Here is a 15,979-nt window from a genome sequence, read left to right on the forward strand (position 1 = left end):
TATCTTGAATGATCCTTGAAAGAGCTGGTCTCCTGAAGGCAGCCATCTTTCTCCCTTCCAAAAGGAAAGTGAAATGCTGACCCCATTGGCTAATCAATTTTTAGCATGTCTCTATTGCAGAAGGAATTCAGCAGCTAAGTGCAAGTGCTTAATGTGGCTTAGTTTGGGTGGCAACAGCCACGCTGCAATAGTTGCAGCGTCCTCAATTGTACTATATGTGAGTTACTAGGATTCTTGCAGGCACATCCTATAGTTGTCAGTGCTGTACTAAACCAAACGGTTCCATGGGGTTTTTTTCACTGTTAATTGTGGGAGCATTTGCCTTGTGTCCTGGGCACAAGGGGAATTGTGGGATAGATCTGGAGAAGTTTGAACACTTGAGGGATTTAGCCCGTATCCCCAACGCAAACTAATCAATCAAATTCACTGCATTAGCCAATGCAAGCTAGCATTATCGACCCAAGTATAGACCTCGTATGGCTTCATCTCACAGGCACGGATGAGCCAGCTAGCCTGGGTTGAAAGCAACTTCTAAGTTTGAGTGAGAATTTTGTGTGAAGAAGAGAGGGACAAACTTTCTCTGCCTCACTACTGTCCTTTGTGCTACAGGGAAACTTAAAATGGAAAAATTGGAATGAGGTTATGTTTGCCTATGTTGAATTGCCTTCCAGTTCTCTTGCGCCATTGCTCATAGTACAGGAAAAGATAAAATTGAAAATTCAAAGGTACTGGAACAGCATGACTGAGATCCAGTGTTGCTAACTTAAGTGATCTTGATGCTAGATCTAGTGAGTTCTTGGGGCTCCTAATGACAAAATGCATGTACTAAGGATCCTGTATCAGTTTCCTGTGTTCGGTTGTTCTAAACTGTCCACTAACAACTTTTAACCTATTTAGAAGGTCTACTTAGTGACATCTAGTCCTTTTTTGTGGTTATTCTGGTGACTTCCTGCTTTCAGGAATTGGCAATTCTGTTAAGATGTGTTGTAAGTGTGTTTTCTAGTCGCTTCCCAAAGGCAAAAGTATGTGTCAATAGTGTTTTTTTAATTAATTTGTTTATAATACACACATGCACTACTGAAGTAAAGGTAAAAAAAATGCACTTTAAAGCAGAAGGTGAATTATAGTTGCTGAACTAATAAGCAGCAGAGACCCTGAATGTAAGAAACAGTTCTGAGAGGTGCTGAGCTAGTTTGCCCACAGAAGTGTCTTTGCCATTACATAATTACAGTGTGAGGGGTTAGTGCTGCAGTTTACCAAAAGGCAAACTAAGAAGGGAAAAAGAAACACAAGGGGACTCTGAGCCTTTCCCACCAGTAGGTTAAGCTGCATGGGCCACAGACAGAAGAAGGAATTGTCTTTAGTGGGATTTCCCTATCCACCTCCTCATTTCTACAGAAATATCTGAACCCTGCTAGTTTCCTTTCCCTGGGAGTGGGCAAAAAGGAAGAACTTTCCACTTCCATTCTTCCTTCTCAAGGGAAAAGGAAGGCTTCTGTCTTCCTTTCCCTTTTACTGAAATCCAGGGGAAATTGTTACAATTCTCCATTTATCTCTAAAAAAAGAAAGAAAGAAAAGAAAAAAACCTCTCTCATGTGCAAAACGTAGAGAAACAGGTGCACTGAATGAGGCCTCAATCCTGCAAAAAAACCGGAGTGCATTGAAGTCAAGGTCAGTAGTCTGCCCGTCTAGAACTATTTTCAAGATGCAGCTAGACAAAGCCTTGGCTGGGATGACCTAGATGGGGATAGTCCTTCTTTGAGCAGGGTGTTGAACTAGATGACCTCCTGAGGTCCCTTCCAAACTGAGTTTTCTATGATTCTATGAACATAATTTAGCATCTGGAGCCAAGTGCCTACACAGGGGAGAGTGGTAATATTGTTGATCATGAGTGAATCTAGGATTTTAGAAAGGGGGTGCAGATGGTGTGGTGCAGCACCACATACAGCAGAACACATTTTTCTCCAGGTACAAAGGAACTAAAAGCTTTACTAATTTGCTCATGGCCTTGGGCTCTATTATTCAATTTAAGATCAAAGCAGAAACAATTATAGCAAATTATGCACATTCCAATAGAGTTATATCTTTTATATTGGATATTAAAAACACAACAAACCAGTCAAAGTATTCAAAAATGTTTCTTTAGTTTATAGTCATTAGGATTAAATGTACATCTCTTCAGATTCATAATACAAGATCAAGCCTTATGAATAGGGTGGCCATTATAGAGGACATTCTGATTTCTGCTACCCTGTCCTCTGTTGATACAACACCCAATGCCTTTATGTCCTGTAATTTTCTCATCAAGATTTGATGAGAAAAATACAGGACATAAAGGCTTCTGGTTTTGTATCAACAGAGGACAAAGGACAACCAGACTGTCTACGATGGCCACCCTACTTACGAAGCATTTTTACAGTGCACCCAATGCTTCTCTGAAAGTTGTTTCCACGCCTGCATTAATATTTTTAGCTAGAGTTCAAAAACAGTCTACAGGGTGAAATGGCTACTCCAGTTAACGTAGCTCCCAACAGACAGCAGAATTACAGAAGAAAAAATAGCTTGATTAGTGGAACATTAAGGCCATTATCAAAGAAAAGAGCATTGTTTACACCTGTGGGATGAAGGGTTTAGAAGGAATCAGGTAGATTACAATGAGCCATGAAGTCCAGTGACTCCCTTGCTGATGCCTAAATAGAAAAAATGCTGCTTCTTCTGCCAGGCCGTTTTGTTTTATATTTTGACTGGAGCAGGAATCAAAGGGTGATGTCACTGTCCCCCATGCCCCCTCCCCTAGTTTGCCCCTGCTATTGATGCACAAAATCCTGTTGATGCTGACAATAACCAAATTGCAAATGGTAGATAATATTTTCTATTTTTTCCCAATTCCATGCCCCCCACACCAAAAGAAATCACAGTAATTGCAGGAGTTTGAGATAACAAAAGGTAAAAGATTTTGAAAAAAAGAACATAAAAAAATCGCCAGCAGGCCACTATCCATTTTAACTGGTTATTTTTATGTAATATATTTACAATCCATGCTTCATGAGCTGCCCACCTTTTTCCTGCATGTTCAGTTTGCTTGAGCAGGTGTGCCTTTGGCAGGTGAGCATCTGCAGCTGGTGTATTAAAGGAGCAGGCAGGTGGATCACTCTTTCTAAACCTGGCTTGCTGCCACCTGCAGGACTTGCACAGAAAGACAAGCTGTTACTGTGAAAGCCACCAGTAAGTCCACATGAGGACTATGATTTTAGGGATTTTAGTTGCCTCAGAAACCTTCCTCCATTGACTTCCCTCCACCTCTGTCCCCCACCCTCCCCTCTGCCCTTCAGTGGTTGTGGGACGGGGGAGGAACAGAGGAGGAAACACAAAGTAAGCTTTTCAACTTCAAACATAAAATTTTGCGTGGTGAATGGAATGAGGATGCTATGCAGGAGGTTGGTGTCTTCCCTGCCAAAAAGCAGAGGTTTCACAGAAGGAGGCATTCCCCCCAAAAGGTACTGTAGGAGTTGTGCCCCAAAACAACTATTCATAGTTGGTAGGGTTGGAAGGGACCTGAGCAGGTCATATTCAGGGGAAATCCTTTGAAAAAGCAGCTCTTGCAGGTCTGATGAGCCATATAGCTCTCTAAAAAAACAAAAACAAAAACAAACAAAACACCAACCCAGTTTCATTGGATAAAGAAATAGCAATCCAGTTGCTCTGTCCAAATGCCTGTCTTTAATACACCAGCCCTATCTACCTTGGGGAAAAAATTGTATCAGTCTTACCATGTCCAGTTTCATTGGTGCTGGGCTTAATGTGGACTTAGCTTCATTGGCTGCCAGTGTTTTAAGCCATCTTGTAACGCATGCTGCCTAAAACTGGGGTGGCTCTTAGCATTTAATACCAGTGGAAACAAAGCAGTGTTAACCATGACAAGAGAGCTCTGAGGAATGTCTTTAGTGTAGCTAGGGTTTCAGAAACTTCTTGTAAGTAGGGGCACTGTTTGAATACTTTTGAGATGGGCAAGTCCTCTGTCAAAAAGCAAACTTAAGCTCCTGTTGCTTATGAATGTCCACCTATTTGTGTTTTTTGTTTTTTTTTTTTAGCCTGTGAGGACCTCTGGTGGACAACATGAATTTGCAGCAAATATTATTTATGTAGCATATATTATTGTTATATTATGGATTTGGGAGTAAAGAAGGAAATCAAGGGACAGGAAAATCAGAGGGCCTTTTTATTCCTGTTAAAGACCATTGATTTTTTTCAATACTGCTCAAAGCACGGTGTTCCTCAACATTATTCAGTATGACATATGCTCCATCTCTAAATCTCTTCCTTGCTAATTCACTCAGAAAGCTGGGTGCTCCTTTTCTAACTCCTCATCACCTGAAATCAGCCAGCCAGCAAATTACAGTCTGGATCACATCTTGTCTCTGCTTTCTTCCCATTATACCCGTAGTGATTCCTGTGAAACTACCTTCCATAGCTTTATACTGGTTGTATATTTAGTGGTCTTTTTTTTAATAATGTACAAAGAATGAATAGATGCAACTCTCCATCTTTAGGCCCTGCCATGCTAAAAGTAATCAATAGTATTAAAGCTTTATTTGGATGCCACTTGCCTCTCGCATTCATCCTTTCTATCTCTGTAAATGCTTGTATTGACCTTGTTAGGCAATATCTGGATGCTCCACAATCTTTAGTACGGTAATTCTTATGATGCTGGTAGGAAAGTACCAGTTTGGAGAGCTGAAGTATGAAGAGACTAGCAACATGGTGGTAGTAGGGTGTTCAGTATGTAGTCCTACTGTAACAAGGGACCTTGGTTACTGTTACTGAGAGTGGGGAAAAAAGGTAGGTAAATGGTGCTTGGGCAGCCAAAAGGAGGCTCTGCCATAGCGTGATAGGCAGCCCAAGCCCTTTAGAAGGGAAAAATGCCTATTGTTGTGCTAGCAGAACAGCAATAGTACAACAGGAGAATAACCTGGGGAAGCATCAAGTGAACAACTGCAGAGATAGCTCTGCTGCTTTAGGCCATCCTGCAGGCTAGTAGGCAAAGCATGTTAGAGAGCACCTGCTGACTGCCCAGGGAGTCACGTGGCCGGAGGGGGCATGGCTCTGGGTATATAAGCCCCTGCCAGAGAAATCAGTCTGGTTCTGGAAACTCAAGGGAAAGGAGCTCTGTAGGGGGCTGCCTGCTGAAGAGGGACTGTGAACATGCTGTGCCTGGAGATGGTATATAAGCCTGGGGCTGAGCCAAGCCACAGCATCTAGCCCTACAAGCCACAGCTCCTGGCCAGGAAGACTGTGAGGGGGTGATAGACGGACCTCAGAGCTGCCCTGAGGACTGCCAGCAGGATACTGGTACCTTATGAAAGAACACAACCCTGGGTAAGGGGAAGCCTTTCTGCAACATATTCTTGTTGTTTGCTATCCCTGGAGTAGATTAAGTTATGTTATAGCCAGAGAGCTTATTTTGGGGGCTAGGATTTTACACTGGTGATTTGCTTATCTCAAGAGGGCCTGGGGATTCCAGCATTGCAGTGAGAGCCCAGAGAGGGACAGAGCTTGGGGCCAGGGGGCCAGGGGGCCCAGAGATCAAGAAAGGGCTAAAGAGCCCACAGCACTGCTTTTGAGGGGTGGAGTCCTGGAAAGAGCCAAAGCGAGCTCAATGCCTAGAGCAGGGTGGAGTCAGGGCCCAGAATTAAAATAACCAAGATAAGAGCTGGTACCCAGAAGCCAGGCCCAGCTAGAGATAAGAAGGGGATGCTGAGAAGGCCCCAATAAGGGAATGATGGTGCAGTGTCCTCTGTGAGGAATGGCTGTGGTGTAAGATGTGGTCAAAGCCATGTATAATTAGCCCTGGGGCATGGTCAAGATGAGGGTGCCCTCTCAGCGTAAGGGCGAACTGGAGACTAGCAGGATCCAAGAGGGACCTGCTGGTGGCTAAAAGACCTGGGGCTTGTCTAGGACCCATAGGCAGCCTCCCTTCTATCAAATAATTACATGAAAGGCATGGTAGGCAAGTGAGAAGAGGAGGGTACCCTAGAGCTGGAGCAGAGTAAGGGTTATGATGAATACTATTACAGCCATCCCTGGAGTTGAGCCCTGTTACACACACTTTAACTAACTTGTCCAACAGAGTGAATTGCACTCAAGACTCCCAAATCCCAGCCTAATGTCCTGTGCATTGGACAATTCTCTCCATCTCAGTATAGTCTAATAGAGTTTGTGCATGTATTTCTTCCTTCCTTCGTTAAAGATCACTCTCTTGCACACAGCTGTGCTAAATTTAATTTGCATCTTGTGAAACTTCCTAGTTGCGTGCCCACAAGGAAGCTTTCATTTTACAACACAACGATGTACTCAAGATGATGCAACATCACGTTGTTTTCCCATATGTGGCACTTGATTCTGCAATCCATTTTTCTCTTTGACTCTGCACTGTATGGTTTTTCTTCTTTCCCTTTATACTTTTCCTTCCATATCTTTGTCCTTTTCATCCTTGTTGACTCCTTGTAGTTGTCTTTACTATTCAGGCAAGGGAGGTAGTTAGCCACATTCGTCTGAAGTCAGGCAGAAGGCATGGTAGAGTTGCACTTTACAGACTGACAAAAAGAGCTGTTGGTTAGGGAAGCTTATGCATCTCTGATTCAGTTGGTCTGTAAACTGCAACTCCCCACAGTTCTGGAATAATTATTTTTCTTTACCCTGTTCCATCCCCTTTTCCCACTTGTCTATTCCTGAACCTCAAGTTTATTAAGAGTGCCCATGTTAATAAAGATGGTTCCTATGGAGATCATTCTGCAAATGAGTGAATTTCACTCTTATTACTACCTCGATCAGTTAACTCTTTGTGATTGTCTTTGTGGCTTATTGTGATTATCTGTTGTTCAAATAGTTATTAAATACAGCATTTGTCAAAACTCTGGGTTTTAATATCATCAAAAGCTTCAAGGACCATTTTGATAAGTAGTTCTACAGTTTTGACTTGAACATCTTTCTTTCTTGCTTGCTTTCTTTAGAATTATCCAAAACTACTTCCAATTTTTCTTTGTTTTGCTTATTTCAGTTTTAAACTGGCTTTACTGTTTTGGGTGAAGAGATCTGGTATCTTACTACCCCCCTTTAGGAGCAGTGCATCAGGTTTTAAGTAGGAACTACACTTCCCAAGATGCCTTGCTGCAAGCATCTGTTGTAAACTGCCCCAGCAAGCTGAAACATTGAATTTAGCAAGATCTTAAGGGAGGAACAGCCAGTATCAAGTGAGAAGAGAGAGACATGGGACAGCAATGCCAGATCAGGGCCACCAAATGCCAGCTGCTGGTGACCAGCCTGTTTGTCATGGTAACAATCAGAGGGGGAATTTGAGCAGAATTTGGACTAAGCAAACTAACCTGCCTTAAAAGTCTTTCTTTAAAATAAGCTGTAAGAGTTTTCTTTCTCTCATTTTATTTTTAGCACAGAGAACATTTAGAATGAAAGAAGCAAACTGCATGAGTTATCTTTGCATCCCAAGCTGTTATCGTTGCTTCCCAGCATTGCCTTCTCTCACTGATAGGTATTTAGTTTCTCAAGCTGTCATGCTGCTTCAGTTGTCTCAGTATTGGGGGTGAATTTAAGTAAGAAATGTATTGCTGCCGGTGGATACTGTAGCTTTTAAAATGGGGACAGACATCTTCTCTTACGTTTTTCTTTTAATGGTTTCACTACATTTCATGTTAATGGTTTCTTGATGCATGTGTGTTTTATGTATAATAAGACAGCTACAGAATCATTGTATTGTACTTTGGCAAAAACCTATTTGACTTGGATGTTAGATGGAAGAGGCATTTGGAGATCTTCTGTTTCTATACAGCAAAACAAGAAATTAGAGTTATGTTTGAGTAGCTGTCAAAGAAACAAATATGACAAAATGTCTTGACCTCTTAAAAGTTAAACTGCACTTGCAGTTGAAGCTGATAAATGGGGAGGTGGGGGTGTTAATGATGGATATTAAATGGAAATTTGGGGGAGGGGTTTCTACTTTATTTTAAAAATGACCAAATTGGAAAAATTGAAAAATTTCAGCCAGTTTCTGACTGGCTCAAAACAGGTGTGAAAGAAGGGGTTTTTTTTGTTTTTTTTTAAATGGAGAAGTACCTTTTTAAATCTGAATTGAATATTTAAATAAAAATTGTCAAAATAACAAAAATTGCCTAGCTCTAATACCAATATGTTGTTATCCCTTCAGAGGGGGACTAGTACTGTCATGGTGCCTTGAAAGAATGTGATTCTGAAAACAACTGAAGTAAAATCAGTCCAATTCATGTCAGAGGGGTACTTGGACAGGTTTTAGTTCAGTTTATCTTTCTGGGATGCAACCAAGGATGGCAGTGTCAACACTTTGTGTATATTGGTATTTCTCTTAGGCTGAGTGAGCTGATGTTCTGCTAGACATCAGATTGAGACTGTATTAACAGATAGGCAGTGATGGGCAGTAGTAAGTAGCCTAAAGAGCAAACAAATCCTATAATTTACATTATTTTGAAACCAGGGAAGAATGAAGTTACGGGATATTTCATCTGTAAAGCTGTCTGTTTCAAATGTATCAGTTGTTGCTTGAGAAAGCAATCAGGTTACACTTAAGTGTAATATTTTGTTGAGTTTTTAAAAAAATGACTGGCTCTTCCCCCATTAATAAGTAATGAAATATTGCTTCTCCTAAAGCCTATCCTGCAGTGCCAAATACAACTTCTGATGATTCCCAGAACAGGCTTGTTGAACCTTGGAGGGGGAGTATTCCTAATGAAGCCTGCCTCTAAGGGGACCCTCCCTTAGGGTTTCAGGATTAACTCTTGTCTTATTGCTTTCCAGTTTGCTACACCAAGTTTTCCCATAATTTTAAACTTTACCACACTAGCTATCACCATTTCAGCTGTGACCTCAGTAGCGATGATGAGAACACTAGCATACATCCGGCAGCTGCCAGACTTCTAGACCCCTTATCTATTAGACCTGCTCTGAGATAAACTGGCAGAAAGCAGTGGCTCTGGGGATAAGCAGCTGGGTGTGGGACTGCCTTGAAGGAGCTTTTATCTGTGCTAATATCTTCAGTAGGTTGGCTGATTAATTGAGGCTAGAGTGTTTACCCAGTGCCCGGTCTGTCTGTGTGTTGGGAGGTTTTGGTTCCCCCACACCCATCCCTTTTCCCTCCGTGGTGGTGTGTATTTTGCCTTTCTCTCTTGCTCTTTTTAGTTTCCTTTAGGAATAACAGTGACAGGGTTTCCTCTGGGTGGGTCTAGGATAGGCAGTCTCTTAAAAAGGTAGCTGGCACTCTTTAAGTGTACCTTCTCATGCGATGTTGCCTGCGGTGGCACTGCGCTCCGCTCCAGCCTGCAGGCTGCCTTTACCCTGCTGCTCCCACAGCTCCCTGCAAGTAAGTTTGAGGAAGCATAGGTGATGGGGGATTGGAGGGGGGGCATAAGTGATGTGGAGGGGGGCTGGGGTGCTCCTCCACCCCAGATTTCTGTGCCTGCATGGAGCCTGGCCAGACAAGCACAGGCAGGATCCACTTCCATGACCTAGCAGGTGGGACCTGGAGTGGGGCAGTGAGACTTGTTGCTGCTGCCAGGACCCCTGCATCAGCTGTGCCACCAGCAGCACAATGAGTAATGGATCAAGTTTGGGGGGGAGAGGGCTGTGCTGCCCTCCAACTCCTTCTGCCACTAGAGGTGAGCGGTGGAGTCTGGGCCATGCCCCACCCCACCCCTAGCCCCACAGACTGGGTTGGGAGTGAGGGAGACCTTCAGTCCAAAAAGATTGAAGGGAAAGAGCCAGGGCAAAGGTGTGTCGTTCTGTGTCGGTACACGCAAAGGCCCTTGGGTGGAGATTTGGTGTGCAGGTTCTTGTGATGTGCCTTTTTTCCCCCTATACCCCCCCCCTTTTTTTTTTCCTTGCAGCATAGGTGTTCTCCAGGGCACAAAGGAGGCACAATGGAGTCTGGGTCAGCTGTTGCAACCTGTGTGGGATGTGCTATATTCATTAGGGGTGCAATGATAGAGAATTTTTGGGCCAGTATTGATGGCCAATTTTTAACAAGCCATATCGATCCATACCGATCCGATTCCAATATGTAGCTGGGTAGCTTGGAGAGCAGCTTCACCACCCTCATCCCCCACCCCACCCCCTGACATTGCTGACAGCACCTGTGGATGGTCCCCAATTGCTGCTGGCTGCTGCCAACACTACTAGCAGCATCTGCAGGTAGTTACCAACTGCTGCCCCCGCAAACTTCCCCTTGCTGCCAACACTGCCATGGGAGCTCCCCGCTCACCACTGCCACACTCCCGCCACTACCACCTACGGGAGCTCACTGTGTCTTCCCAGCTACGGGGGGCACACAGTGTGTTCATGGTCTTGGTAGCCAGCAGACTTGATATGAGTGTGATGCAGCTGCACAAAAGGCAACTGTAGTTTAGGGCTGAATCAACAGAAGCATTAGGTGCAAGACACAGGAGATCTGTCTACTTGGCACTGGTTAGGCATCATCTGGAGTATGTTGTGCAATTCTGGGCTTCACATTTTTAAAAGGACATGGGGAAGTTGGAGAGAGTCCAGAGGTGGGCAGCAAAGGTGATGAACGGCTCAAAGGGCAGGTCGTGTGAGGAGAGGCTGAAGGAGCTAGGTGTGTTCAGCTTGCAAAAATGGTGCTTAAGAGGGCACGTGATAGCAGTCTTCATATACTTGAAGAGCTGCTATGAAGGAGAAAGAGAGCCCCTTTTCTCTCTCGCAATAGAGGAGAATGCAGAGCAACAGCTTGAAGTTGCAGCAAACTTAGAGTGGGTATCAAGAAAAACTTATTCACTGATAGTCTGTTCCACTGCCTCTCAATTCTGCCTAGGGAAATCGTGGGAGTGTTCAAAAAATTGGACAGCCATTGGTCAGGGATGATATCAGCATAACTATGCCTATGTTTTACTATGGGTAGTTCCCATGCTTCTGGGCTTTGCTGGTTGCCCCTGTTCCTTCCCCCTTTTCTGCTATGTGTGTCAGGGTGTTTTTAAGCCTTCCTTGGAGGCATTGAGTGTTAGCTATAGCCAAGGATGGGGTCCAATGCTGGAGTGTGCCAGTCAGTGCTCCTGCTACAACTCAAGCTGGAGGTTCTTGGCTACAGGGTTTTGCTCCGCCACTCAGTCAGACTCACTGATGGATTCTGAGTCAGGAGTGGATTTACCCCATGGTCAAATCAGTATGGATGCGGGGTGGAGGCGGTTACCTTCCTCTGTAGTGGGGGACATAACCTTCTACCCAGGATCTTTAGAGACTATACTGACAGCATTTCACAGAAGCAGGACATAAAGGAGCCACAGCAGGCAACTTTACCTATGGCAGGTCACAGTGTTAATTCTGTGTCGTGAGGGTTGACGGTAAGTCTTACGTAGAGTTTAGATTATGGAGCATATAGGATGGCTTGAATAGGGATGATCCTGCCTCAGGGAGAGGGTTAAACTAGGTCCCTCTGGAGGTCCCTTTCAGCCCTTCTCTGATTTTGTGATAAGAGTGCCTAAAACACAGGTGCCACACAGTGCCTAAAACACAGGTGGTTACCTATCATCACACTACCACTGATAGAGCTGAAACAATAATAGCTATGGTAAATTCTAGAGGACAAAAGGGGTCATGTAAATGGAGGCTTGGGCTGCAAGGTAAGATTTATCTTTTTGTACCACCTTTTCCTCAGCAAAGATAGCAACACAATCTCTGGAACGCTGCAAATCTATACTTAGAGTGGAGCAGAGAGCACAGACCAAACTAGGATGAGTCTTGAAGCTATAACAAATTTAGTAGCTGTACGTTACAAAAACTGGTACAACATGAATGTGTTGCTAGACAAAATGGTGAAGGCTTAGCTCTTCTGTTTCTTCCAAGTGATCCAAATTTCTTCTTTTTTGCAGAGATGAAGGCAGTGAGTGCATGCTTTTTATAGGCAGCAATTATAAGAATAACCTTTTTGGGGCCTTTCCTGTGCAAGGTGTCCATGGAGTGCTCTTTACATGGGAGTGTTAAGTGTATGCTGTATTTGAATCACTTTAGTTTCCCTTTGCTTATGGAGCTGAGCATTTGAATGAGCTGTGTATCTCTTATGACCTGCTGTATTTGCTGCTTGCTAATTGTAAATGGTTTTAATTTTTTCCTTTTTTAATACATTCACCTTATTTTGTTGTTTTTTTTTTTTGTTTTTTTTTTTTGTTTAGCTCCTGGGATTCTCACTTGCCATATTGACCACACTCACTCACTTTGGGGCTCCTTTCACCATAATCAGCGGTGTTTCTTATAATGCTAATCCCTATAGAATCATCCACAATGCAGGTAAGTAATTGTTTCTATCCCAACTCAGATGATTTGTGAGGGCCAAGATCTTTGCATCGTTGTAAAATTAGGGTGCAGTGATAGGAAATTCAGAGATTTTGCATCAAACAAGTTCCTGACTGATAGTATAAAGGTGTCAAAGCAATAGCTGTAGCATGGTGTGGAACATTAATCATGATGCTTTAATGCTGCTGGTTGTGTTTCACTGTTTAAATACTTCAGACAAAACTTCACATGCTTCAGACAAGCCATGAAGAAGAAATAAACATTGCTATATAAGGAAACACAAACATAGGAAAGGGGCTGAGAGATTATGAATGGAAGGCAGGGGCCTGGAGGAAGAGAGATTTGATAGGGCCACACAGGAGTGCATTGTTGTGAAGTGCTTTAAAAAAGAGTGGGAATAGGAGTTAGACCCTGATCCAGTAAGAGTCATGCATCATTCAGTGCATAAGAGGCTCACGCACAGTGGAACTACTCCACTTCTACATCTGGATTCAGTTCTCAAATGTCAGCAGAACTTCAGTTCCATGTTACTGTTAGCTGTTTTCCCCATCCCCATTGACTTACCACAAAGATGATGGGTATAAACTACTGCTGATGGTCAGACAAGCTGCAGGCCAAAGAATAGATGGTTGCATTCAGTATCTCCTTACCTGCAATGTTGCCCAAATTTATACTGGCACAACTGAACATGTAATTGTCATGTAACAAGGGCACAAACTGTATGTCCCCAACCCTTCAGTATAATGTGTAGTGAATTGTAAGTTTACCTTTAACGCACCAGGTTGAGAAAATGGAAGGGAGTCAAATGAGAAAGAGACTAATAGAGAAAAGGCGGCAGAACACACCCATGTAAAAGAGGGTGGAGAAATGGAGCAAGAGAAGAAATGCAGACAAATTCCTCTTTTCTGGCCCAGGGACCCTGATCATTCACAGCAAGGTTTGCTTTCTGTCTTTGCTGAATTCAAGCATTGACAAGACCAGGTAGCGAAGGGAAGGATCCAAGCTTCTGAACACACAGAGGGGAGGAAAAATGGATAAAACTAAGGCAGGAGTATAGGTGGGACAGTAGAAGTGAAAAGAGCCTGGGCATTAAAGTTCTCCCTTGCTTTATCCATTATGGCTGCTGGAATGATGCCTACCCATTTCTCACTCTGAGGTGGCTACTTTTGGAGCCTGAGCAAGCTGGGTTACTGCTCCCAGACTCCAGTTTAACATTTCAGGGTGTATACCTAAAGCCTCTTTCCTTTCAGACATACAGCATTAGGGCCTTGTTACACATTGCACTTTGAGCTACTCAAATGTCAATCGATGTTAGTGCTAGCTTGAGTTTGGAGCAGCCACACTTAGGCTAAAAATCTTCTGTCTCCCACCTACACACCTGTGACTTGCTACTAGAGGGCTGGCAAGCAGGGGCCTGATGCGGAGCTGCTACTAGATAGCTGGTGAGCCAAGACCGGCTTCTTTTCCTGCTTTAGATAGCATGGGGTAGAGCTGAGAGATGAGTTGGGGAGGCAGGGAACATGAAGTTGGGAGGCTGAGAGTTAAGGGATGAAGGTGAGTAATGAAATGGGAGGTGGAAAGGAAATGGGGATGAGGAGGGTAGTAAAATGAAGGACGTCAGCCACTGAAGGATAAAATAAAAAGAAGTAAAAAAAAATATATATATTTAAGAGGAAGTAAATTAAAGAAAGTCTCACATTTTAATAAATTGGAATTTAGGATTGGGGTGTGGGGTGGGATGCTGGGCATACTTCCCACGGTACCTTGGGAGTGGGAGCAGTGAGGGAAGGCACTTTTGGGGAGGGAACCCTTAGCTCATAAGGACCCAGTCTGGCCCCCCACCTTGCTCCTGCCTCCCTAGACCCCGCTCCTGGATCTATCCATGCCCTGTGATCTGAGTAGCTGGCATGTGCTCTGCAGGCTGTTTGCCCAAGTTTGCACCCCTGGGGATGGAAAAGTCGCATCCCTGGAGGCAGAGGTAGGAGTTGGCTTGCTGCCGGAACAGCCCCCTGGGCAGCAGAGGTCAGGGAGTGGGAAGTTTGTTGACACAGAACAGGGAGGGTCAGGGAGATGACGCTGCATCCTGGGATCCTGAAGGACTACAGCTTGGGTGGCTCAGCTGTGGGAAGTGGCCACAAATTAATTGAACATGAGCTGGGTAACACCGGAGAGAAACCAGCCCAGAAGTGGCATAACTTTAAACTGCTTACAGTGTGCTTAAAACTAGTTTCAGGTGTTAATGTGTGGACAATCCAAGGGTTAAGAGCTCCAGGAGTCACCTAAAATGTAATGTGTAACAAGGCCCTTGGTCTACTGCATTGTTAGTCCCAAGTGCTGAGTTAAAGAGCTTTTAGCATCAATACACTCCCTAAACCCTCACCCCCAGTATCACTTAGAACTCTGTTTTGGCCAGGAAGTCAGAGAGTGGGTGTTGTATGAGATTAGTAGTGAATATATATGTGGTTGATGCTAGGTTCTGGAAAACATGCACTTGTTTAGCACTGTTAAGATTCAGTAGGATTTTTATCCGAGGGCAGAGATCACTGAAAAGGGAACTTTTAACATTTTGGGTAAAATAACAAGGTAAGATGAAGTATTTCCAGGATACTCAGTTCAGCATAAGCTGTGGGAGAAAAGGGAAGTGTGCACAGGTGTATGTATGTAGTCTTTCAGGGTAATCAAGCTATACAAAGATGAAGAGTCCTGAATAAGTTGAAAGGCATTTGAATCATCTTGCATCCTACGCTGGTTTTTATCTGGCCCTTTCTTATACTGATTGAGAAGGCTGAGCACATGCTCCACGGCTTCATGCCCACGTACAGGTAGTTATACTGAAGTCTTTCAGAACTGCTCATTGGCATGAAGGTTCCTCCTATCTTTAACTGTTTTGTGGAATCAGGGCCTTAGACAACAAGCTTTTGGGAACAGAACTGGCCTCTTTATTTTGCTTCTCCTGTACAGTGTAGACCAGGAGTGCTAAACATATAGGCATGCAGGCCCTGCAGGCAGATCTGGCCCCGCAGAGCCATGTCACCCAGCTCACAGCTTTGAGAGGAAGACCTTCCTGTAGCTGCAGCCAAGTGCCTGAGAGACCTGCAGCACTGGAGCTGCAGCAGCACCATGAGAAGAGGCCTGACCCCATGGCTTGTTCTCGCAGTGCCAGCCAAATGCTTGGGATGCTGGGCCTCTTCCTAGTAGGTCCCAGCCCAGAAGGGCACAATCCAGCCAATGGGGATTGTGCTGCACCATTCATCCAGCCTGTGGGGCCAGACCAGTTTGACACTACTGCTATAGAGAGATGGGCCTTGGGCAATTCCTTTATATAGCTAATAAAGTATGGTCATACAGGACTGTTTGTATTGCAGTATATGAATGTCAATTCCTTCCCACTTCCCACTGTACAGAGAACAGTCGCCTACTTTTCCTCAACCTCTGTAGTTAGAAGTTTAGAGACTAACTCCATTTAAACGCTTGCTTGGCTGAACTTATTCTGTTCCTTTGTCCTAAGGTTTTGTCTGGTCATAGAATTAAGTTGCCACCTTTTTAAGATCTTCAGCAGGTTTAGCACCAGGATGGGGACTCTTCAGACCAAGTTGCACTTTATACTGATCCCATAAGCAATCTGTGGCATGTTAAG

The 15,979-nt window shown here is 44.0% G+C and overlaps 1 protein-coding gene across 1 annotated transcript in view; it reads left to right on the top strand.

The window, feature by feature from the left end:
- The first annotated feature begins 7,266 nt into the window (after window positions 1-7,266).
- The window catches only part of TSPAN32 (tetraspanin 32), a 77,544-nt gene continuing 68,831 nt past the window's right edge, over window positions 7,267-15,979 (top strand). The window contains exons 1-2 of the mRNA XM_090034931.1: window positions 7,267-7,332; window positions 12,222-12,336. Coding sequence (XP_089891057.1) covers window positions 7,267-7,332; window positions 12,222-12,336 — 181 coding nt within the window. The remainder of the gene's footprint in view (window positions 7,333-12,221; window positions 12,337-15,979) is intronic.

Source organism: Crocodylus siamensis, chromosome 2 (assembly GCF_052110815.1).
Source record: "Crocodylus siamensis isolate JL-2025a chromosome 2, ASM5211081v1, whole genome shotgun sequence".
Lineage (NCBI taxonomy): Eukaryota > Metazoa > Chordata > Crocodylia > Crocodylidae > Crocodylus > Crocodylus siamensis.